This window comes from Hyla sarda, chromosome 7 (genome assembly GCF_029499605.1).
Source record: "Hyla sarda isolate aHylSar1 chromosome 7, aHylSar1.hap1, whole genome shotgun sequence".
NCBI lineage: Eukaryota > Metazoa > Chordata > Amphibia > Anura > Hylidae > Hyla > Hyla sarda.
This window is the reverse complement of record NC_079195.1, coordinates 172,688,039-172,713,393: the sequence shown is the minus strand read 5'-3', so window position 1 is coordinate 172,713,393 and position 25,355 is coordinate 172,688,039. Positions and strand designations below refer to the sequence as shown.

General features: G+C 40.8%; 1 protein-coding gene across 1 annotated transcript in view; it reads right to left on the bottom strand.

The window, feature by feature from the left end:
- Window positions 1–25,355, bottom strand: part of LOC130283185 (leucine-rich melanocyte differentiation-associated protein-like) — a 512,903-nt gene that overhangs the window by 148,579 nt on the left and 338,969 nt on the right. Inside the window, exon 7 of the mRNA XM_056532387.1 lies at window positions 7,585–7,669. Within this exon, the coding sequence (XP_056388362.1) occupies window positions 7,585–7,669 (85 nt within the window). The remainder of the gene's footprint in view (window positions 1–7,584; window positions 7,670–25,355) is intronic.

Sequence of the window (25,355 nt, the reverse complement as noted above, 5' to 3'; positions counted from 1 at the left end):
ATTCAAAATCTTCATTTTTTACACTTGCATGTTCTTGTAGACCCAATTTTTGAATTTTTACAAGGGGTAAAAGGATAAAATTTATACTTGAATTTGTAGCCCAATTTCTCTCGAGTAAGCACATACCTCATATGTCTATGTAAATTGTTCGGCGGGTGCAGTAGAGGGCTCAGAAGCGAAGGAGCGACAAGGGGATTTTGGAGAGTACGTTTTTCTGAAATGGTTTTTTGGGGGCATGTTGCATTTAGGAAGCCCCTATGGTGCCAAAACAGCAAATAAAAAAAACATGGCATACCATTTTGGAAACTAGACCCCTTGAGGAACGTAAAAAGGAATTAAGTGAGCCTTAATACCCCACAGGTGTTTCATGACTTTTGCATATGTAAAAAAAAATAAAAAAATTTCCCCCCAAATTTCACATTTTTGCAAGGGTTAATAGCAGAAAATACCCCCCAAAATTTGTAACCCCATCTCTTCTGAGTATGGAGGTACCCCATAAGTTGACCTGAAGTGCATTACGGGCGAACTACAATGCTCAGAAGAGAAGGAGTCATATTTGGCTTTTTGAGAGCAAATTTTGCTCTGGGGGCATGCCGCATTTAGGAAGCACCTATGGTGCCAGGACAGAAAAAAAAAACACATGGCATACCATTTTGGAAACTAGACCCCTTGGGGAACGTAACAAGGGGTAAAGTGAACCTTAATACCCCACAGGTGTTTCACGACTTTTGCATATGTAAAAAAAAAAAAATTTTTACAGTAAAATGCTTGTTTTCCCCCAAATTTTACATTTTTACAAGGGATAATAGCAGAAAATACCCCCCAAAATGTGTAACCCCATCTCTTCTGAGTATGGAAATACCCAATAAGTGGACGTGAAGTGCACTGGGGGCGAACTACAATGCTCAGAAGAGAAGGAGCATCATTGAGCTTTTGGAGAGAGAATTTGGCCCTGTGCATTTCCAAAGCCCCCCGTGGTGCCAGAACAGTGGACCCCCCACATGTGACCCCATTTTTAAAACTACACCCCTCATGGAAGGTAATAAGGGGTGCAGGGAGAATTTACACCCCTCTGGCATTTGACAGATCTTTGGAACAGTGGGCTGTGCAAATTAAAAATTTTATTTTTCATTTTCACAGACCCCTGTTTTAAAGATCTGTCAGACACCTGTGGGGCGTAAATGCTCACTGTACCCCTTGTTACATTCCGTGAGAGGTGTAGTTTCCAAAATGGGGTCACATGTGGGTATTTATTGTTTTGCACTTATGTCAGAACCGCTGTAAAATCAGCCACCCCTGTGCAAATCACCATCCCTTCTGAGCCTTGTTGAGCGTCCCCAGAACACTTTGAGTCCACATATGGGGTATCTCCGTCCTCAGGAGAAATTGCGTTACAAATTTTGGAGGCTTTTTTTCTTTTACCGCTTGTGAAATTTTAAAGTATGGGGCAACACCAGTATGTTAGTGTACAAAAATGTTTTTTTTTTACACTAACATGCTGGTGTAGACCCCAACTTTACCTTTTCATAAGGGGTAAAAGGAGAAAAAGCCCCCCAAAATTTGTTAGGCAATTTCTCCCGAGTACGGCGATACCCCATATGTGGCCCTAAACTGTTGCCTTGAAATACGACAGGGCTCCAAAGTGAGAGCACCATGTGCATTTGAGGCCTAAATTAGGGATTTGCATAGGGGTGGACATAGGGGTATTCTCAAACAGGGTGCCTCCAGCTGTTGCTAAACTCCCTGCATGCTTGGACAGTCAATGGCTGTCCGGAAATGCTGGGAGTTTTTGTTTTTCAACAGCTGGAGGCTCCATTTTGGAAACACTGCTGTAGGATACGTTTTTCATTTTTATTGGGGGGGAAGGGGTGGTGGTGGGGAGGGGCAGTGTACGTGTGTATATGTAGTGTTTTACTCTTTATTTTATGTTAGTGTAGTGTTTTTAGGTTACATTCACACTGACGGCGGATTACACTGAGTCTCCCGCTAGGAGTTTGAGCTGCGGCTGCTGCAGCTCAAACCTGAAGCAGGGAATTCACTGTAATCCGCCGCCAGTGTGAATGTAACCTGTACATTCACATGGGAGGGGGGGGGGGGCAAAACTACAACTCCCAGCATGCACTGACAGAACGTGCATGCTGGGAGTTGTAGTTTTGCAACAGCTGGAGGCACACTGGTTGGAAAATACTGAGTTAGGTAATAGAACCTCAGCATGTCTGAGCATGCTGGGAGTTGTAGTTTTGTAATATCTGGAGGGCTACAGTTTAGAGACCACTGTCAGTGATCTCTAGCCTGAACCCCTCTAAATCTTGCAAAACTACAACTCCCAGCATGCCAACACAGCAAACAGCTGTCAAGGCATGGTGGGAGTTGTAGTTTTGCAACATCTGGAGGGCAACAGTTTAGAGACCACTCTCTAAACTTTCGCCCTGCAGATGTTGCTAGGCAACAGACTCCTGGACACGTGGCGTCATACTCACCTCCACCACCGCCGTGATCACAGCCGCCGCCGTCATCTGGAGCTCCGCCGCCGGGTAAGTGACCGCCGCTGCCGCCGCCGCCGCTACTACACGGTTCCCCCCGCTGTGCCCGGACACCGATGGGCGGGCATAGCGCGGGGAACCGAACTTTAACCCCCCCGCCCCCAGTCTGCTATTGGTCGGCCGCTCCGCCGATCAATAGCAGGGATAGGAGGGGTGGCAACCCTGCCACCTCACTCCTATCTCTTCAAGGGGGATCGAGGGTGTCTTGGACACCCCCGATCCCCCTTATTTTATCGCGGCGCCGCCGTTGATGGGCAGGGGGAGAGCGCTCCCCCTGCAAACACCATAGATGCCGTGATCAGACTGATCACGGCATCTATGGGGTTAATGCTGCCGGGACCGGCGCGATCGCGGCCCCGGCAGCTGCGGTGGGACTCCGGCTGTGATTGACAGCTGAGTCCCACCCGCGATCTCCTGCGCTGCCCGCGGCAGAGCAGGAGATCGCTTGGACGTATGCATACGTCCATTTGCGCGAACGTGTAATTCGCCAACTTAGACTATTGTGTTCTGATCCATCACATACAATTCAGATTAACAAAACATTGAGCTTAAGGCTGTAATGTACCAAAATACAAAAAAAAAGTCAAGGGGGGTGAATACTTATGCAAGGCACTGTAGACATCAAAGGCTAGGACATTTTTGATCAAGGCCATTTGCAATGTTCATTCAGATTTAACTTTTTAGATACATTGGGAGAATTGCATAAATTGGTTGCGATAGCCTTTCAATGGAATACGTTATCAGAAAATTATCTATAGTATTAAGCAAAAAACCTCCAGACTCCACAAGGACTTGAATCGGCGCAGAATGGATGAGGAACAAGAAGATCACTAGGCGTTTTATTTGGAGCAACATGTTTCGACGCCAGGACAGGCGTCTTTTTCAACTTGAAACTTGAAAAAGACGCCTGTCCTGGCATCGAAACGCGTTGTTCCAAATAAATCGCCTAGTGATCTTCTTGTTCCTCATCCATTCTGCGCCGATTCAAGTCCTTGTGGAGTCTGGAGTTTTTTTTGCTACATTTGCTACACCGTTGCGGTGGTGGGACTGGCTGCATTGTGGAATACCTTTTACAGTGTTGTGCCTGACTTTGCACAACCTATTGGGTAAGCGCATCCGATAATATCGGCTTAGTTATATTACCCTTTTAATGCACTATGGAGCGCTTCTTGTCTTTTTACATGTATACCTATAGTATTAAGGGAAACTGTCACCTGTTTTATGTTGCCAAAACTACAGACAGCATAAAAATGGTGCAGGGAGTGTGATACCAGGACACTATAAGTAATCACTTACTTACTTTCCACCCGGCCAGCCTTGAGCAGCATTTTTTTTTTTTATTATGATTACTCTGTAATGCCTGAGCAAGTTATATGCTTTCCGTGGTTTGGGCACCATAAAACTATACATTTTTCATTTTAATAGCTATATTTTAAAATAAACCTGAAATCTTTCAGTTTTCATTCTGACCAGCTGAGACTTTCTGTTCTTTACCAATCACATTCCAGCAATCTCTTACAGGAGGAGTACAGTGAAAGGTAACACCAGCAGATAGTAAAGACGTCTCTTCTGAATAGCTGATGCTTACACCTTAGTCTCCCCACCCTGTAGGATGACCTCTGTACAGTTCACAGATTGTGCTCATAACACTTTCCAATTCTTGTCTGGCAAGTCCATAATGCTTATGCCCATGTGTTTGTTGTAAAGCATTTCTTCAAATGCTGTTAAATGGGTTATCCAAGATTGGATAAACATTGCTGCTTTCTTCAGAAAACAGTGCAATTCTTGTATTCAGCTTGTGTATGGTATTGGAGCTAAGTTCTATTGAAGTGAATGGAGCCTGAGTTGTAATGCCACACAGAACCTGAGGAAAGTTGTGGTAATGTTTTTGAAAGAAAGCTGCCTTGTTTTTCCAATCCTGAATAACCCCTTAAAAAAACAGCTCAGGCAAGATGAATTTCCCCATGATAATGTACAAAAAATGTATTTAAAAATTACAATCAGAAAGTAGAAACAGAATAAGAAAAGTACCAGTAATAGGTAAAAGAAAAAAAAATAAAAGAAAAAAAATAAAACAAGGGGATATATTGGCTTTAAAGGGGTATTCCGGCTTAAAACATCTTATCCCCCTCCCATACACATGAATGAAGGGGGCGTAGTGTGGCGTAGCAGTCCAGGGAGAGTGTCGGGAGCTGCACTGAGATCGCGGGGGTCCCAGTGGTGGGACATGACGATCAGACATCTTATCCCCTATGCTTTTGATAGAAGATAAAATGTCTAAGGCCGGAATAGCCCTTTAAAGGGGAACTCCACTGGAAAAATGTTTTTTTATCAACTGGTGCCAGAAAGTTAAATAGATTTGCAAATTACATCTATAAAAAAATCTTAATCCTTCCAGTACTTATCAGCTGCTATATGATGCATAGGAAGTTCTTTTCATTTTGAATTTATTTTCTGTCTGACCAAAGTGCTCTCTGCTGACACTTCTGTCCATGTCAGGAACTCTCCAGAGCAGGATAGGTTTTCTATGGGGATTTGCTACTACTCTGTACAGTTCCTGACAGCACTGTGGTCAGACAGAAAATAAATTCAAAAAGAAAAGAACTTGTACTTGTACTTTTTGATCAAAATGTATACTAGCAACCTGTTAGTTTTTGAAATTATGCTGAGAAGCAAGTAGATCAAATTACAAATGGTGGATGTTCGGCTGTGTTTCTCTTTTTGTGTTGTAATTTACAAATCTATTTAACTTTCTGGCACCAGTTGATTTAGAAAAATGTTTTTTCCAGTGGAGTACCCCTTTAAGGCTTTTTTAAATATACTGTTTTTTTTATCCTAGGACAAATGATTGGCGAATTGAAAAGTCTGTTACTTGGACCCGTTTCCAAGACACCAATCATCATAAAAATGCTGCCAATTTTTAGTGTACAAAGGTTTAGAAACATCAGCATATATACTGTAATATGAATTCTTTGTCAATTGGAACTTTTGCCAGTGCCACTTATGATTTTATGTCATAACAATTATTGCAACTTGTAAAACATCCTCAGTTATACATAGTGTGACATTTGAAGCAAAGTGTATCCATTGTTTTCAACAAATTAATGCAACAAAATTTAAAGGGGTATTCCGGGCAAAAGCATTTTATCCCCTATCCAAAGGAGGGGGATAAGATGTCTGATCGCGGGAGGCCCGCCACTGGGAACCCCCTGCAATCTCCCTGCAGCACCCGCATTCTATGTGGGGACATGACGTCACGCCACGCCCCCTCCATTCATGTCTATGGGAGGGGGCATGATGGCCGTCACGCCCCCTCCCACAGACATGAATGGAGGGGGCGTGGCATGATGTCACATCCCCAGGAGGGACCGAAACTGGAGACGCAGATCCTGAATAGAATGCGGGTGCTGCAGGGAGATCTCGGCAGGCCCCCCGCGATCAGACATCTTATCCCCTATCCTTTGGATAGGGGATAAAATGTTTTTTGCCCCGAATACCCCTTTAATCACAGACACGTTTAATGGTGGACCCATGACCATTACATAAAACCATCCATGATCATTGTCATTCAAGTTTAGAGGTCACAAAGAAAAAAGTCTTAACGTGAAGATAAGTTTTAAGAATAAATATTTCCCATCTAGTAAATAGTAATGTGGAGTCCATAAAGTTCAGACCATACTCCTACAGTGTTGATCTAGAGAAAGGCAAAACTCCTTATCAGTTAGGAGATGCTCGAATGAACCAAGTAGAATGTGGTAAGGCGATGTGTTAAATTATTTTGCTAGCAGGGTTTTCCAGGACTAAAACATAGAAGGTCTATGTAGCCCCTTCCATGCTTAGGCTGCATTCATACCTCATTTTCAGCCTACTGTTGCCAGATCCGGCTAGGGGAGAGGAAAACCGGGAACTCCTGTACCCCAGCCAGACCGGCACTGAAATCCATTTACTTTAATGAGCCAACCGGAGTCAAACGGTGACTCCGGCTTGCTCATTTTTGACCCTTATCCATTTTGTGACCGGACCTAAAACCGTAGTATACTACGGTGAATGCAGCCTTACTCAGGCACATAGGTTTTTCTGGTACTGCAGCTCAGCTCCCTTCATTCTATTGATCAGAGTTTGGGCTCCACTGATCAAAGATTGATGGCTTATCCTAAAGAAGGGTCAGCTAAATTTTGGCCCCGATTTAACCTGTGTTTTTGATGCTTTAAACACAAAGATGAGCATATGTTTCTTGTCATTAAGGAGAAAACATTTATTATTCTTAGCTACAGTGCTAGTATAGCTGTAATCTCTCCATAAAGATCTCAAACATCTGGAGCTCAAAAATGTTAATAATGCTATTGACAAAATATTTCTAATGTAATGAATCATCTATGACCTATAGAGAATTGTGAACTAAAGACATAGAATACATTTATGTTATCATCAAATTCATATACTTTGCCTTTATGTACAAACAAGGTGAAATATGTTGGTGCATAGCTGTGCTTGTAATGTGTGAATTTAAATAAATAAAACTATATACATTTTTTACAATAACAAAATAGGAGAAAACAATCCAAGCTCTTCAAGCATTCCCATACATCGTTTGTGTCTTCACCTCTCTAGATGAAGCATACTCAGTGATATTTCGGATTATGTATCATGCAAGCATAGTTGTGCAATGTGTTGCAAGCCTCGGGAAATAAATCTGGTCTATGAGGTAGAAGCTTAAATGTCAACCTCATTCTGCTTATGTGACCTAGCAAATGACCTCCGGGTGCCTAGGCCAGATCTATGGTCCCTATATCTTGCTAGGGTATAAGAATTAACTTATTGCTTTTTTATTCCAGCACTAATCATTGGCCTATATTAACTCTATGCGTCGGCTCTGGGCCTCGACAAGGATGTTTTTTTCATCATTGGTTTGAGAAAGTGCAGAATGTAAAGGGAAATTGCTGAGCCAGCGAGATCGAAGAGTGAGCAGGAGGATGCGTTGTAAACTTTTTACCACCTTGCAATAAAAGACTATATAAATAATATTGCATGTGCATCTTACCTTTGTGATTGGTTAGGTCCCTTGGAGCTGATGGCAGGGGGGTGTAAGGCACATCAAGAGAGCTGGAGGGTGTATTACTGGAAACCTGAGGAGAGAGACAAAACAATATTAGTCTGCAGAGTCAGGTAAGTAATACCGCAATACTTTAGATCAGTAATCATAGGTCATGGACATAAGTCTTTCTTAGGCATTGTTCCACAGGGGAGATTAGTACAGTATATGGCGCATATTTATATAGAAGCGCAGGAAGAGTATCCTAATGGGAGAAAAATATAAGGGGTTTTATTTCAGCATTTTATTTAACTACTTAAGGACCCAGACGATTTTGACCCTAAAGACAGAGGCCCCTTTTTTCCTCGGGGAAAAAAGGCCCCACAACTTGGGCACCACTAAAATCAATATTTATTGGTATATACATTGAAAGATTGAATATACAGACAAACTACAGATAGTGATTTAAAAATATCAGAGATCCTTATATGACTTCTTACTACTATTGGGCTATATGCCTTATCGTTGGTAAGATAGTGGCTTATACTTTCACAGCATTATAAAGAGAGGTTATTATTTCCACCTTCCCGTCAGGTCTGTTTTGTGGTATTGGGCGCTATTTTAATCATCCTTGTGTATCCTCCTCCATATGTATGATTTCTATGGCAACTGGAGACTTAATTTTATTGCAGTGCTGTGAGAGGCATCTCACACCTTCTCATAAGTCTCTATAAGGGGTATTATACTCCCTTCTGCTGGATATTACTCTGTTTATAGTGAGGAGTGCTCCTCTGGCATATTATAGGGGGGTCTCTTATGCCCTCCTATGTTAATGCTTGCCACTTATGCTGTAGATTGTACTTACAGAGAGTACAGCACTAGAGAGGGTCTCTCACACCCTCCAATATTATTATAGTACTATATCCACTGAGGAGAGTGCTAGAGAACTGGCTCACTACGCTCGACAAAGCCAGTTCTCTGGCGAAATGTTGGGGAGGCTGGCATCTTATATTTTAGGCAGAGATCCTAAATGACTATCTACACATGGAAAAATAATTATAAAGTGGCTACATAGTGGGCTTATGGAATATTGACACAGACTAGGAGAAATCTATAGCTTGTCTGTATACTCAATCTTTTAATGTATAAGTACTGGAAGGATTAAGATTTTATAATTGAAGTCACTTACAATGTTGTTTAACTTTCGTTAAAAGTTATTTAATCTCCTGATTTTGTAAATTTTTTTGCTAAAAATTATTTACTCTCCTGCTGATTTTGTTGGTCTCCCACTTACAAAGAAATGGTCAGTCTAGAATTTTAAAGTAGGTTTATTTGATCAGTGAAAGACAGAATAACAAGAAAAAAAAGTTATGAACTGATCTGAATTTTAATCAGAAATAAGTATTTGATCAGTATTTGATATTGATCAGTCAGCAATATTTCTGGCTCCCAGGTGTATTTTATACAGGTAACAAGCTGAGATCAGGTAAACACTTTTTTTTTTACCTCTATATAAGACATCTATCCACAAAGAAAATCGCACAATTAGATAAAAAAATATCCACCATGGCCAAGACCAAAGAGCTGTCCAAGGATGTCATGGACAACAAGATTGTAGAACTAGACAAGGCTGGAATGTGGGCTGCAAGACCATCACCAAGCAGCTTGGTAAAAAGTTTACAACAGTTGTGTCTCCCTTAGTCGGGGCTCATTGAAAGATTTTACCTAGTGGTAAAATGAGAATGATAAGACATCAGCCCTAAACTACATGGGAGGATCTTGTTGATGATCTCAAGGCAGCTGGGCCCTTGGTCACCAAGAAAATAATTGGTAACACACTATGCAATGAATGACTGTAATCCTGCAGTGCTCACAAGGTCCCTCTGCTCAAGAAAGCACATGTACAGGCCCATCTAAGTTCTGAATCATTCTAAACCCTTTATATAGTGAATCCCATATACTTTTACAAGTATACCCAATGCACAGAGTATATGAAACACCATTCCTTTTACATAAAATGGGCTATAAAATGGATGATATTGGTGAGGGATGACACGAACAGGGAGTGTACTTTATTATGTGGAATTTACCGAGTCTTTGGAGATATTGGACTCATGTGATAGCCCTCTTTAGCTCTGTTTATCCTTGAGGGTAAACATTAAATCCTTTTTATGTATTTTAGGCTATGACTGTACTCTATCTGTGACGGAGAACAACCAAATGAAATCACTTTATATAGAGGTCTGTGAGGGGAGAACTCAGAGATGAGGGTTTAGCATAAAAATGTATCTGATTAAAACAAAATTCTCATTAAAAAGTGTAACATTCTGTCTACATCCACAATATCAATGAATATAAAAATGAAAGGGGTATTCCAAGCAAAAACATCTTATCTTCTATCCAAAGGGGCCATTATGCACCCTCCCATAGACATGAATGGAGGGGGCATGGCGTGGCGTCACAAGGGGGGTGTGGTGTTACTTCACATCTCCAGTCCTGGAAACCCGGAGGTTTCTGAAATTGGAGACGCAGCCCCGCATAGAATGCGGGTGCTGCAGGGAGATCGCGGGGGGTCCCCGCGGTGGTTCCCCCGCGATCAGACATCTTATCCCCTATCCTTTGGATAGGGGATAAGATGTTTTTGCCTGGAATACCCCTTTAAACTGCACATTGTTAGTATTATCAGTTAAGCAGATAACCACAATAAAATAAGAATCCCCTAAACAGTGGAATATGTACAGTAGATGGTCTTTATCTTCACAGCAAAGATAAAAATAAAAAAAAACTCCCCCCTTTAACAGGATAAAATTAAATCATGTTTATTTCTCCCTCATACTATGTATATGACCCTTGGGCGAGTTTCTCTTGTTTGATAACCCAGTAGTTCATTTGGGAGGATAGACTAGATTCCTGCCACCGAAAAGGGATAAAACCCGAGTTTAGCCCTATCTCTTGAAGGGACCTATAGGAGCCATATGATCTGCCTTAATGATATTTATGCCCTAGATTCTATGCCAGTCTATACAAAAATGCAGCTGTCACGATCTCTTTAGGACTGAAAGCAATTCTGATGGGAAAACAATTTACAAACAAGCAAACATTGCATTGTATTTGCATATATACCCTCCTCATATGAACGCCCCAATATTGAAAAAAAAAAATATATATATATATATATATATATATATATATATATAAAAACATTTTCTGCATAAGTTTTAGTAGAAGTTTGACATATGTCATTAAAAAAAAAGTTTCAATGCTATAAAAGAATGCTTGTGAAAAAGATATTCCCACAATCCCCTGCCAACAGAGCTCAGGCTAAACTAGATTCATGGCTGTCACAGAAAACAAAATGTGTGTTTTGCGCATCAATATTAAGTTTTCCCAAATATGCTGATGAGTTAAATCATATACAGGAAGAGAGGAACAATTGCAAGGTCATTAAAGTTGACAGCTTCTTGGGAAATATGATGAATGACATATTTACAGAATAGTAAGGACCAATTACAGTAATGAGAACATAAACCCACATAAAACATCCCAGAATGTATTTATATGTTTTATTTTACAATACACAGTTGTAAGTGAATTCTAAATTTGTAATTGTGCCACCCTGAAGATTGTACTAAACATTTCAACATCCCCCTCCTGTTGTTACTGAATTATTCGCTTCCTGCTATAGACCAACCACTAACAAATACATGAACATAAAGAACCACTTTTTTCTCAGCAGCATCTAAAATGAGCTGACCTAGATCTGCAGTTTTTATGAAATAATAATAATGGGAAACAATACACCAAAAACTTCATTGACTAGGAAACAAAGCACAATATATGCAATGTATGCAAAGTATTACTACCCATTGCTATATTAGCCAGAATAAACAATTTCCTATTTACAAAATCAAATGAGGTATTGTCAAAGCTCTACCTCTTTATACATCATAATATAAAATGTAATCACTACCAACCACACCAATTAACCAATATATTAATTTAGTGTATCTATCTTACTGTACATCATACGTCCATATATATATAGATATACAGTGGTCCCTCAACATACGATGGTAATACGTTCCAAATGGACCATCGTTTGTTGAAACCATCGTATGTTGAGGGATCCGTGCAATGTAAAGTATAGGACAGTGGTCTTCAACCTGCAGGCCTCTAGATGTTGCAAAACTACAACACCCAGCATGCCCGGACAACCGTTGGCTGTCCGGGCATGCTGAGAGTTGTAGTTTTGCAACATCTGGAGGTCCGCAGGTTGAAGACCACTGGTATTGGAGGTTATACTCACGTGTCTCTAGCGCTCCGGACCATCACCGCTCGTCACCGCTGCCCTGGATGTCCCCTTCCATCGCTGTTGCCGCATCCCCGGGTTGTCCCCGACGCTCCGGCAAGGCCTCTGCTTCCCCGCCATCCTCACTCTCCGTCGCCGTCATCACATTGCTACGCACGCCGCTCCTATTGGATGACAGGATGGCGTGCGCAGTGACGTGATGACGACGATGGAGAGCACCGACGATGCAGGGGATCCCGAAGAGGACGCGCCGAAGCCCCGAGGACAGGTAAGTGATCGCCAGCGGACCACATGGGGGCCCCGTAAACGGCTATCCGGTGGCAGCTGAAGCAGTCTGCGCTGCCGGATGCCGGAAAATCCCATACGTCCGTTAGAAAATCCCATCATAGTCTATGGGATTTTTACATTATCCGTTTTAATCCGTTATAGTCCGTTATTAATAACGGACGTTATTTTGTGACGGAACATAGTAACGGGAGAAATAATGCATGCACTATTTCTTCCGTTCATTCTCCCGTCAGAAAATAACGTCCGTTATTAATAACGGACTATATCGGATTAAAACGGATAATGTAAAAATCCCATAGACTATAATGGGATTTTCTAACGGACGTATGGGATTTTCTAACAGACGTTTAATGGCCTATTTTCAGGGTTTTCATAACGGAACATCAAACGGATCTTTAAAACGGATGAATTTTATAGTGTGAAAGCAGCCTAATCAGACCCAGAGTGAACATGCTCCGGGGACTGATTCCAATGGGGTGCTGCGTGCAAGATCACAGGGGGTCCCCAGCGGCAGGTTGTCTTAGCGCCGGTGTACCCCATTAATTGTAGCAAATATATATAGTAAATGCAGGATTAGCATCCCAGGTCACTTTAGGATCACATATACTGTATCATAAGATGCCACTTGGCCAACAGACATTTAACAGCCTCCATCTTCTGCTTCCGCTCTGCTGGATAAGGCTCATGCTCTCCTGTTCCTGCTGCATGGTTTCATTAGTTTGGTAAGGCAATTTGTGCTCAAAGTTAATGTCAGACCAGACCCCTTTTTTTAAAGGGAAACAATCTGCCATGCCTGCTCATTGAGATTTATACTCAGTCCTAGCTCCCATTCCTGTGCATTTTTTATGGTTCTGTATTCTGATTGATCCTGATTCAGACATTTACATTGTTTTTGGATATAGCTTCTGTGTCACCCTGCTACTTGTTGTTCTGGCATCAACCTTTGGCTCCTCCATTAGTATGCTCACTGATCATCCTCTGGCCTATCACATTCTGGCTGATCTTCTGGTGACAGCCTTTGTTTGTTTGAAAATATGGTACTACTGCATCAGTGTTAATGCCACCAGTGCATGAATATTTAGGGTACATTGCCCTGGGGATGCTTCTGCACCAATGCTTGCACTAATAAAATGTAAAATTATGTAAAAAATCACTAAAAAATATTTTAGAATATGATTAAAGAGATTCTGTCATCAGTGTCACCCCCACTAACCTGTTGGTACAATCTTGAAGTGCAGGTGACACTGATGAGAATGATAGTTAACGTTCATTGCTTCGTGCCTCCGGTCTTCAGTAATCATCGGTCTTTGGTATTTGCAAATGTGCATGGGGGTTGTTCCTAAGCCCCTGTTGCGTGGTGACATGCGGCCTGGATTTTCACAGTAACCCCTACTCCCCTGTGCTGAGTCCCCTCTGTTACAGAAGGGAGCTTCAGTCTGCAGAGGCTCAGCACAGGGGAGGAGGGGATACTGTGAACATCCAGGCCGCATGTCACCATGCAATGGGCTTAGGAACAACCCCCATACACCAATTCCACATTTGCATAAACCAAAGACCAGAGATTACTGGAGGCACAGAGTGTGGAAGTATCATTCTAATCAGTGTCACCCGCACTACAAGCCTGAACCAACAGGTTAGTTCAGGTGACACTGAACACTTGATATAAACCTAGATCAAGTTTTCACCGCATCACACTTCAGAGACCCGCTGTGATCGCTAGTCATCAGCTGGAGAAGCAAGTGCCGCTCACTCCTTGGCCGGCAGTAAGAAATCCGTCAAGAACTGCACAGCAAAATTATCTTAATAATCTTATGGCAGCTAGAACTATAGTTACAAGAAAACAATTGGTAACACACTACACCATGAAAGACTAAAATCCTGCAATGCCCGCAAGGTCCCCCTGCTCAAGAAAGCACATGTACAGGCAGGTTGGAAGTTTTCCAAAGAACATCTGAATCATTTACAAGCTGAGAACTTGCATAAAGCACCTGACCAAGGGAGATTGACAATTATTTAGTGTTCCATTGTAAATAATTGCACCAACAGTTGGAAACTTCTCACCAAGCTGTTTGGTGATGGTCTTGTAGCCCATTCCAGCCTTGTGTAGGTCTACAATCTTGTCCATGACATCAAAAGTATAAAAGAAAAGGAAACATTCCTCTATGGTGCTTTTTAAAGAAAGAGAAAGAAGAAAGTAGAAATAAATAAAAATAAAAAAACATGTATGGAATCCAGTAAACACTAAATCCCATTTATTTACAGTTAAAAGGGTACTCCACTTGAAAACATTTTTGTTTAAATCAACTGGTGCCCAAAAGTTTAACAGATTTGTAAATTACCTCTATTAAAAAAAAAAACAATCCTTTCAGTACTTATCAGCTGCTGTATACTACACAGGAAACTACAGAGGAAGTTTTTTCTTTTTGAATTTCCTTTCTGTCAGACAACATGCTGACACCTCTGTCCATTTTAGGAACTGTCAAGAGTAGGAGTAAATCCCCATAGCAAACCTCTCCTGCTCTGGACAGTTCCTGACATGGACAGAGGTGTTAACAGAGAGCATGTTGTCAGGCAGAAAGGAAATTCAAAAAGAAAAGAAATTCCTCTGTAGTATACATCATCTAAAAAGTACTGTTTTTTATAGAAGTAATTTACAAATCTGTTAAACTTTCTGACACAAGTTGATTTGAAAGAAAATGTTTTCCAGTGGAGTACCCCTTTAAAACAAAAAGGTCAGCCACAGGGCTCTTGCGGTAGCCTTGTACAAGATAACATTTTTTATAAAATAATTATTGTCATAATAACCACCTAAAACTATTCAATAGCGTAAATTATCCACATTCCAAAACCAGTAAGAGAGTGTTCACACTATGCAGATTTTGTATTATGCAAATTTCACATCATTCATGCAAATGTTATCTGCGACATTCTCATGGTTCAGAGCGAGCATTTACAATACCAGCATTCAGGAAAAGCAAAAGTGTGAATGTTGTACTGTATCTGATAGATGGTCTCTTTTGTAATAAAAATATGGTGGTCATATGAAATAATAAGTTAGACGTGTTTCAAGGCACCAGGCCTTTTATTCAGTAGCGATGTAGGATCCCTACATCTGGGATCCACCCCTTTTCTTTAATGCTCTAGTGAGCTACACAATAATTCTCTTATATTGCCCATGACATCCTTTGACAGCTCATTGGTCTTGGTGGAGAGTATGGAATCTGACTGCTTCAGTGGAAAGGTGTCTTTTAGATAGGTAACAAGCTGAGATTAGGAGCACTCCCTTTAAAAGAGTGCTCCTAATCTAAGCTTGTTACCTGTATTAAAAACACCTGCGAGCCAGAAATCTTGCTCATTGATAGGGGTAAAAGTAAAATGCAAATCAATTTACACTTTATTTTAAATGTGTTTTTCAGGATTTTTTGTTGTTCTATCTCTTACTGTGCAAATAAACAGACCATTTAAGGGGTACTCCGGTGAAAAATGCTATTTTTTTTTAAACCAACTGGTGCCAGAAAGTTAAACGGATTTGTAAATTACTTCTATTAAAAAAATCTTAATCCTTCCAGTACTTATTAGCTGCTGAATACTACAGAGGAAATTATTTTCTTTTTGGTACACGGTGCTCTCTGCTGACATCACAAGCACAGTGCTCTCTGCTGACATCTCTGTCCATTTTAGGAAGTGTTCAGAGCAGCATATGTTTGCTATGGGGATTTTCTCCTACTCTGGACAGTTCCTAAAATGGACAGAGATGTCAGCAGAGAGCTCTGTGTTCCAAAAAGAAAATAATTTCCTCTGTAGTATTCAGCAGCTAATAAGTACTGGAAGGATTAATATTTTTTCATAGAAGTAATTTACAAATCTGTTTAACTTTCTGGCACCAGTTGATTTAAAAAAAATAAAATTACACCGGAGTACCCCTTTAACCTGTTAAGGACCCAGGACGTACCGGTACGTCCTGAGTCTGCTCCCGTTCTATAACGCGGGGCCACAGCGCTGCCCTGCATCATAGCGCGTCGGGCCCAGCCTCTAACAACGGCCGGGACCCGTGGCTAATAGCGCACAGCACTGATCGCGGTGCTGCGCGCTATTAACCCTTTAGACGCGGCGTTTAAAGTTGAACGCCGCATCTAAAGTGAAAGTAAAACCACGCCGGTTAGCTCGGGGAGCTGTTCGGGATCGCCGCGGCAAAATCGCGGTCCCCCGAACAGCTTACATGACAGCCGGAGGATCCCCCTACCTGCATCCATGCTGTCCGATCAACGAATGACTGCTCAGTGCATGAGATCCAGGAATGAGCAGTCAACCGTCAGAATCATCGATCAGTGGTTTCCTATGAGAAACCACTGATCAATGTAAAAGATCAGTGTGTGCATTGTTATAGGTCCCTATGGGAGCTATAACATTGCAAGAAAAAAGTGGGCGGAAAAAGTGAATAAAGATAATTTAACCCCTTCTCTAATAAAAGTTTGAATCACCCCCCTTTTCCCATTAAAAAAAAAAAAACTGTGTAAATAAAAATAAACATATGTGGTATTGCCGCGTGCGGAAATGTCCGAATTATAAAAATATATTGTTAATTAAATTGCACGTTCAATGGCGTACGCGCAAAAAAAAATCAAAGTCCAAAATAGTGCATGTTTGGTCACTTTTTATATCATGAAAAAATGAATAAAAATCAATAAGTCCTTTTAATGAAAAAATTTCACCGATAAAAACTTCAGATCACAATGCAAAAAATGAGCCCTCATACTGCCCCATACGCGGAAAAATAAAAAAGTTATAGGGGTCAGAAGATGACAATTTTAAACGTATACATTTTCCTGCATGTAGTTATGATTTTTTCCAGAAGTATGACAAAATCAAACCTACATAAGTAGGGTATCATTTTAATCATATGGACCTACAGAATAAAGAGAAGGTGTCATTTTTACCGAAAAATTTACTTTGTAGAAACGGAAGCCCCCAAAATTACAAAATTGCGTTTTTTTTTCTAATTTTGTCTCACAATGATTTTTTTTTTCCATTTTGCTGTAGATTTTGGGGTAAAATGACTGATGTTATTACAAAGGAGAATTGATGGCACAAAAAATAAGTCATCACATGGATTTTTAGGTGCTAAATTTAAAGAGTTATGATTTTTTAAAGGTAAGGAGGAAAAAGCGAAAACGGAAAAACACCGGGTCCCTAAGGGGTTAAAATTATAGTCCGATCCTTTTTTTTGTCAGTGGGCAAACAAACAAAATCAATAGAAGATTGAATGTTTTTTTCCTTCACTGTGGCCAGAGCATACTGTGTAGTGTTATGTTTGTTTTGGGGCCTGAAAAGGACAGTTGTGTTCAAAATTCTGCTACTTTAATGTAACTGACAATAAAAAAACTTTCTATGTCAACTCTGGTGTTTTGGATTTTTATACTCATGTAAAGGGAGATTTAGTTTTTCATATCTAATTAATGTTAAGTCCCTGCTATAAGTACTACACATCCCAGAATGCAACTCAAGAAAACAAACCTTGAACTGATACTGAAAAGCAAGTGAGTTGGGAGATTTCAACTCTGAAGCTTACAGAACTACATCTCTGGACATTTATTCATGTTGTAACTCAGGAGTTTAATGTAACTAATGTAATGTATGTGCAAAGTTAATCTTTTTTATGTATGTTTTAATGGTGCCCCCTACAAATGTAACTTTTAAATACTCAGTAGTAAATAATTTTCTACATGTTCCTTTAACAACATACTGCAAATTCATACAAATTATTCAAACAAAATTGCTTCAAGTTCTCATCTTTCTATGTTCTTATCTTACTGTATGAGAGTCCCTTTACATGAGCAGGTAACTAACTGCCTGATATGAGAGCTGAATAATTGTGTACATGTCAATTGCATTTGTTGAAAGGACAATTCAGAGAACGTTTATTAGAATGATTGCTATATGGTTCGTGCGGGGAGATGTGCTACCGACAAACAGTGATTTTTTTGGTCTGTTGATATCTGCCCTGTGTAAATCATCAAAATACTGTATATTCACACTTACAGTGCATTCACTAATCTCCTAAGTTTGCTCCTGTCCTGGTATAGAAACCCTGTGGCTCAATTAACACTAGTTATTTAGAAAGTGTGGCAAGAAACATATTAAATGTGCAGGTATAGTAAAAACTACATTTCCCAAGACAACCCTCTTTTCTATTAAAGAGGGATGTCCAGTGTAGAGATGTCCAGATTTATTAGTTAAAATACACAAACACAGGTAGTGTGAACATTGTCACACGTTTCAGGTATTGCCACTCTTAATCATATTACAAAATCACCAGGTGTTCTCCAACCGTACATAGGAACACCTGAGCAGACATCAGGGAATTGGTATTATGAATCCCGCATGCGCAACAGGCACATTCCCCACTTGTGCAACAGCGCTAGTACTGCACATACAGCGCTAAACAGCTAAAGGCGCATGCGTCAAATGGGCCACTCACGTGACTTATGAAGGGACAGTCAATACCAAGGCAACCACATTACCCAGCATAAACCATCTGACGTCCAAAGAAGAGTGCCTGTGTCAGCTCCAGAAACTGATTGGAAGAACACCAGCCATTGAAGCTACAGGGAACGACCTACAGGGAGGCATACTGTAACCCAAACCATGAATATTCAAGAGGGGGGTGCAGCAGAAAACGGCCTCCCAAAGACGGCCCATGCCACGCCACGATCAAAAGATGGAGGGGAATGGAGCAAAAACCATGGTCGCCAGCACAGAGTGGTCCAAAAAACTACTGAACTTCCTGCACACACTGAAGGTAAGCCTCACGCCGAACAGGCAACGAGCATCAGCCCACAGACAGGATAGTGCAGATGCACATTACAAATGCCACAATAGCAGCAAAATACATAAAATCAGCGGAGTACCCCTTTAACCTAGAAGGATAAGGTGGCAACAAGACTAACAAGTCCTTTCCTGAGTGATGAGGAAATAGCTCAGGTGGTGACTCCATTTAGAGATACCCCCTGTTACCTTCTGTGGAGCCTGGCAGGCTCTTTAGGCCGCCTTCAGCTTCCTTAGATTTGCTGGAATTTTAGATGGTGGGGAGAACCGATTATATTAGGTGCTGGGATTGCAGCTTAACCCTATTCCTTTGGGTACTCTGATAGTCTAGGAATCTGCTGATTATTTTATAGCCTATAGCCTTTCATCAGAGATGCCATGCGGGTGAACTTATTTTTGTTTGCTCCTTATACTGATGATGTTATTGGTTGGTTGAGGGGGCGGGGAATTTTGTTTTTTGAGTCATGATATCTATACTGTATGCTTCTTTCATGATACTCATTGATTGACAAATTTATTTTACTATATACAGTATTTGTGTTTGTTTTCTGGGAGAGTCCCGGATGGTGTTTTCTTTTATGTTTATTGAAAATTCAATAAAAATTATATTACAAAAAAAAATTTAAAATAAGTCAGTGATGGGCAACTGCTATGATCAGATTTCCATTTTTGTTGTCCCAGGCATAAAGCCAAGCTCAAGTTCGGTGAGCAAAGCTTAATGTGAGGATGTCAGGACTGAAAGGACAACCTCCTGCCAGAAAAATATGGAGCCAGCATTCAAATGCCACTGAATTTCCATCATGGAGTTCTTGTGAATTATCACCGGAGATACAGTCCAAATGTGAGAGCAGATTTTATCCATGTTTCACCCATGAATCATAAATGGGGAAAAAATTTACAGTCTAAATTGCACTTAAAAGGAATAAAGTCATTTTATGTCAGGCATGATTTATCAAAATGATCTCATTTTAAGAATACTGCGGTGTATCTTGATTAATAACATTAGAAAGAATGACAAATTGCCTCTTTAATGGGAAGACAGAAATGCAGCATCAAGAAATGGAGGCAGCTAAAAAATAGGAGGAAGAAAATAGCCAATTACTAAGAAGTAACAGCAGATCTCGACATTTGCAAAACTGTAAAACATCTTAAAGGAAAATCTGTGCCTGGAAATAACAGGTAATTGATTATATCAGTATGCAATGCAGTCCCATCATTTTTGTATTGGTTACTGAACCCCTCAGTTAAGAATACCCTATACATATTTATCAGGGTATATGTGTGCAAGGTAACTCATACTATCCCACTTCAAGCGCTCACATTGGATTATGGACAATAGTTGCTTGGACTTTGTGTACTGTATCCGTATGTGGAGTTACTTCAGGTACATAGGTAGCCTCCTTATCATTACAAAGGTCTAGTGAATTAAAGGGGTATTCCAGGAAAATGCTTTTTTTTATATCAACTGGCTACAGAAATTTAAACAGATTTGTAAATTACTTCTATTAAAAAATCTTAATACTTTCAATAATTATCAGCTGCTGAAGTTGAGTTTTCTGTCTGGCAACAGTGCTCTCTGCTGACATATCTGCTTGTCTCGGGAACTGCACAGAGTAGAAGAGGTTTGCTATGGGGATTTGCTTCTAAACTAGACATTTCCCGAGACACGTGTCATCAGAGAGCACTTAGACAGAAAAGAACAACTCAACTTCATTGGCTCATAAGTACTGAAAGGATTAGGATTTTTTAATAGAAGTAATTTACAAATCTGTGTGAATTCGGGTAGAAAAACAAACATGTTTTAATTTACAAATCTGTTAACCTTTCTGGAGCCAATTGATATATATAAAAAAAAGTTTTTTCCTGGATAATCCCTTTAATTCATAATGGATCCAAATGGGATTGTCTTCTACTGCACCATTATTTTGTGCCTTGGCCTATTGTGTGGCCGACATTCGTCCGAACCGCTAGCCAGCTCTTCCCTCATTCATTCACTTATACAAATGAATAGCCGAGTGTGATCTGGAAAAAGAGAACACTCTGTTCCCTGCCTGGCCACCCAATGCTTCTCATGTGCTGAGGTGGCCCATCTGCTCGGGCCAGGCCAGACTAGAAGAGGCCAGAGCAGTAGAGCAGTGCCTCGATATGGGACAGGGAGCCTGTCAGAGGTGAATAGCGGTGTTTCCCCACCTCTGACTTTCCAGTTGGTACAGCTTTTATCATGACCTTCTGTCTGTGCATGATAGGTGTTGTAGTTTGCAGAGAGTCACAGCCAGGGCTCAAGTCCTGCAGTAACTGAGTTATGCATTGGAACTGAGTTCCAGCACTTTTTCCACAGTAGGAACACCATTCCCATTAGCAGGGGTCCTGCAGGACCAGCTCTTGAGTGGAGATCTTTGGGTGAGTACTCGCACCTTTTTTCCCAGGACTTGAACCTGGTCACAGGAAAATATTTCAAGAATAGTGGCACAGTTTATGTGGGGACATAGTGGCAAAGTTCATGTAAGGACACAGTGGCACAGATCATGTGGGAGCACAGTTGCATCATTCATTGAAAAGTCCCAGAAACCAAATTTTTTGTTTCAAGGGACACAAAGGTACAATTATTCGGTGCAGGGTACAGTGTTTGCCAATATTATATTTGCGGCATAACATGTGGCAGTATTATACTCAGGGGCACGGTGTGTGGCAGTATTATACCGGGGCACAGAATGAGGCAGTTTTATTCAAAGGGACACAGTGTGTGGCAGCATTATACTCAGAGGCACAGTATGTAGCAGTATTATACCAGGGACACAGTGGGTGCAAGTAATATATTCAGGGGCACAGTGTGTCAGTATTATACCAGATGCACAAGTGTGTGGCAGTATTATACCAGGGGAACAGTGTGTGGCAGTAATATATCTAGAGGCACAATGTGCAGATGGATAATATTCAGGGGTAAACTGTGTGGCAGTATGATATTCAGGGGCACAGTGTAGCAGTATTATATTCAGGGGCACAGTGTGTGGCAGTATTATATTAAGGGGCACAGTGTGGCAGTATTATATTAAGGGGCACAGTGTGGTAGTATTATACCAGGGGCACAGCGTGACAGTATTATACCATATCAGAGCCAGACGATGCACAGCTAGGCGCAAAACACGTGTTGCTCCTGTACAGCACCCCCATGTAGTGTCCCCCACTGTACATGGAAGAAATAAAGCACCTTATGAAGACTTGGTGAGTGCAGCCTTTCATTTTCTAATATGAAATATTGGATGTCTGTGGACTTTTAGGCATTGCACCTCCATATAGTGCACCACCAGCACCTCACTAGCGTTCACCATACTCCTGAGAACAGCCAGATAGGAGCAACATTAAGTAGTGCCAGTTCTAATCTCTTTTGTGGAATTTAGTATTATACCAGTGGCACAGTGTGTGGCAGCACTATACCAGGGGAACAGTGTGCTGCAGTAATATATTTATGGGCACAATGTCTGGCAGTATTATATTCAGGGGCACAGTGTGTGGCAGTATTATATTCAGGGGCACAGTGTGGCAGTATTCAGACCATACAGGGAACAGTAGAATTACATTCTCCACACTTCAGTCACTTGTTTTACCCTGTGACTTATTATTAGGGTAATATGATGTTCGTGGCATTGTGGATGCTAAACCAGGCCTTAGTGCTCAGCTCGGACCTTCACCTGATGGCAGACCTGGATAAGAGGACCCTTACTAAAAATAGTTATGAGGGGGGCAGCCTAATGGCACTGTAGCTGTGGGGCACTTTGTTGGTACAAGTGTTTATTAGGCCGTTCTGTTGGCCCAGTTAATGGAAGCACTATGACTGTTATGGGGGTTGCTCTCTGTACTTGTGGGCAGGATTTGTATAAAAATGCTGATCTCCTATTAAAATGTCTATAGTTTTACTGTGCAGTCCTATTGAAAGCCACAGATGACACATTGTGATATCACAGCATGCCATGCCTATTAATGAACGTGGCTCTGCTACATTTGTAATATACATTACATCATGACAGACGCTGACAAGTTGTTAACTCTGAAGTTAGGCAGTGTCCATGTACAAATGCTTTTTACATATACTTTAATCTTTCCTAGATGGGAAGCTGTGATATTTCCTGTGTCTCGAATTCTGTAGATGCTAACACTATTAGAGATCCAAGAATAACTATTGTCCTAACAAAAGGTGATGTAGTAGACCACTGGTCTTAGGAAAAGGATGTGATCTTGTGTGTTTTGTCATTTTGTTCTCCAGCTCAGTCCACTGGAAATAAAGAAGATAGACTATAAGACTTTGATAACAAAGGCTCTATTTTGACATATAACCACAGTGAAGGCTCATTTCCCTCCCAAACACTTTTAATATCCCCTCCATTTTTGTTTTAATGCCTTTAAAGTTTGGATAATCTGGCTCCCGCTTGCCCTGACTAATTTTCTTTCAGATGACAGATCACAGGTCTTTTAAACTCTCCATCCTTACCCCCTTCCCGTGTCTGACATAGAAGAGTCTCTAATCCAGAAACCCTGTCCCAATTAATCTCGCTAAGTTGCCACATTATTAACATTGCCACCCACTGAGGGGCAACACATTTCTGCTTATAAGAAGACCCCTTGCTAAGCATCAAAGATCTCCATCAAAGGCTCTCCTGATTCAGGTCGCCATGAGCATCAAGCGCTGCCATCCTTTCACCCCCAATGATCAAACATTTTCACTAGGAGATCAATTCACCTCCCACACCCATTTCCTCTGGGAGATTTAGCATAATGTGGCCCCCTCATGTAGCCTTCTTCTTATACGCCTCCTGGTTAACAGGTTCCACTTCCTAGATATGGATTTAGATAGGGAAACAACCATAAGCTAAACAAGACAAGGTAAAAGGAAATATAAAAAAGTAATAAATGTATTAACGAAGCTGAATGTAAATCTAAAAGGCGTTATGAAGATTTCCTTTTCCTCCCAGAATCCCCCACCCTCTGTCCCTGTTTAAACAGCCTGAAGCAGCCTTGACTTAGGAAGAGGATGAAATGACTTTTCAAGATCAAAGGCCTACAAAGTCTTTACACACACATAATCACAAGGCCTCTGAGAAGTTGAGATTGATTTGTTTCATTGTAGCACAGAAAGCATGTAATAACAATTGGACTTTTGTTTCCTTAAGACTTGAAGAAGGGCTGGATATCTGAAAAGAAAAGTGAGCTGGATAGTGTCTTTAATATCCAAGATATGAAGAAAACTATAGTTCTGGATACAAAATGACTATGCCAAACATTGCCCAAGCCGTATTAGATGGCGGAACCAGCTGCAGCCCACTCACATAATATTGCCAAATGCCAGCAATTTGTTCTAATTATGGGCAGAAAGATAGCACAAATAACAGCAACAGGGGTATACCAGGACTTTCATAGAATTCTAGAGATTGTGCGGCATAATTCTCCTTTCATATCGCTCGGAAAATTCTTTATTAAACTCCAGCGGCTCATCATTCGCATTTAGTTATCTAACAGACTTTGAGAGGCTCGGGCATAAGCCCTCTTGAGGAAATGTTTTAATTTAATAATATACGGTATAAATTAAATTAAGAAGCAGCTGCTGTGTGGGCAAAATGAGCTCTCAAGAACTTCTTTCACTTCTAGACGTGAAGATGGTAAGCTGTAGCTTGTAAGGACTGGTTAAGCCTCATTTAGAAATTCTCTTTATTTCATAACATATTCATATGTGCGCAGAGAACAACAATGAAGCTAAATGATCACTTGAATCAGAAGCATAGTAGCCTTGGCACCATGAAAACTGACCAAGGCAACATCTACATAGAGTTTGTCCTTCATATGGGTTTACTCTAGGTATATTGGTTACATTGTAAAAACACACTAAGGTAAACTGGTTTAACAGATTAGCTGAGACTAGTGACTAATACAACGTGACAGATCAGCTGATCTGCCCCCAGCATGGCACAGCTTCTAGGTCTTATTAGACCCAGATCTGTTCTGCCTTTGACCACAGCGGCCTTCTTTTTCTATAGAGGCCAAAGTTACAGTAGAAAATTGCACAGTAAAATTGAATATAAATCTAGATACCATGGGGGAGATTTATCAAAACCTGTCCAGAGGGAAAGTTGCTGAGCTGCCCATAGCAACCAATCAGATTGCTTCTTTCATTTTTGAAAAGGCCTGCAACTGGACAGGTTTTGATAAATCTCCCCCAATGTCCCCCAGATATCTTTCACATTTTTCACATACATAATGATAAAAACACTATAGATATTCATATATTGACAGATTAGTAAAAACAAATATGCATAAAAATTATCCATCACTGAAACTCACCCAAATCTATGCATATCAAGATGACCAA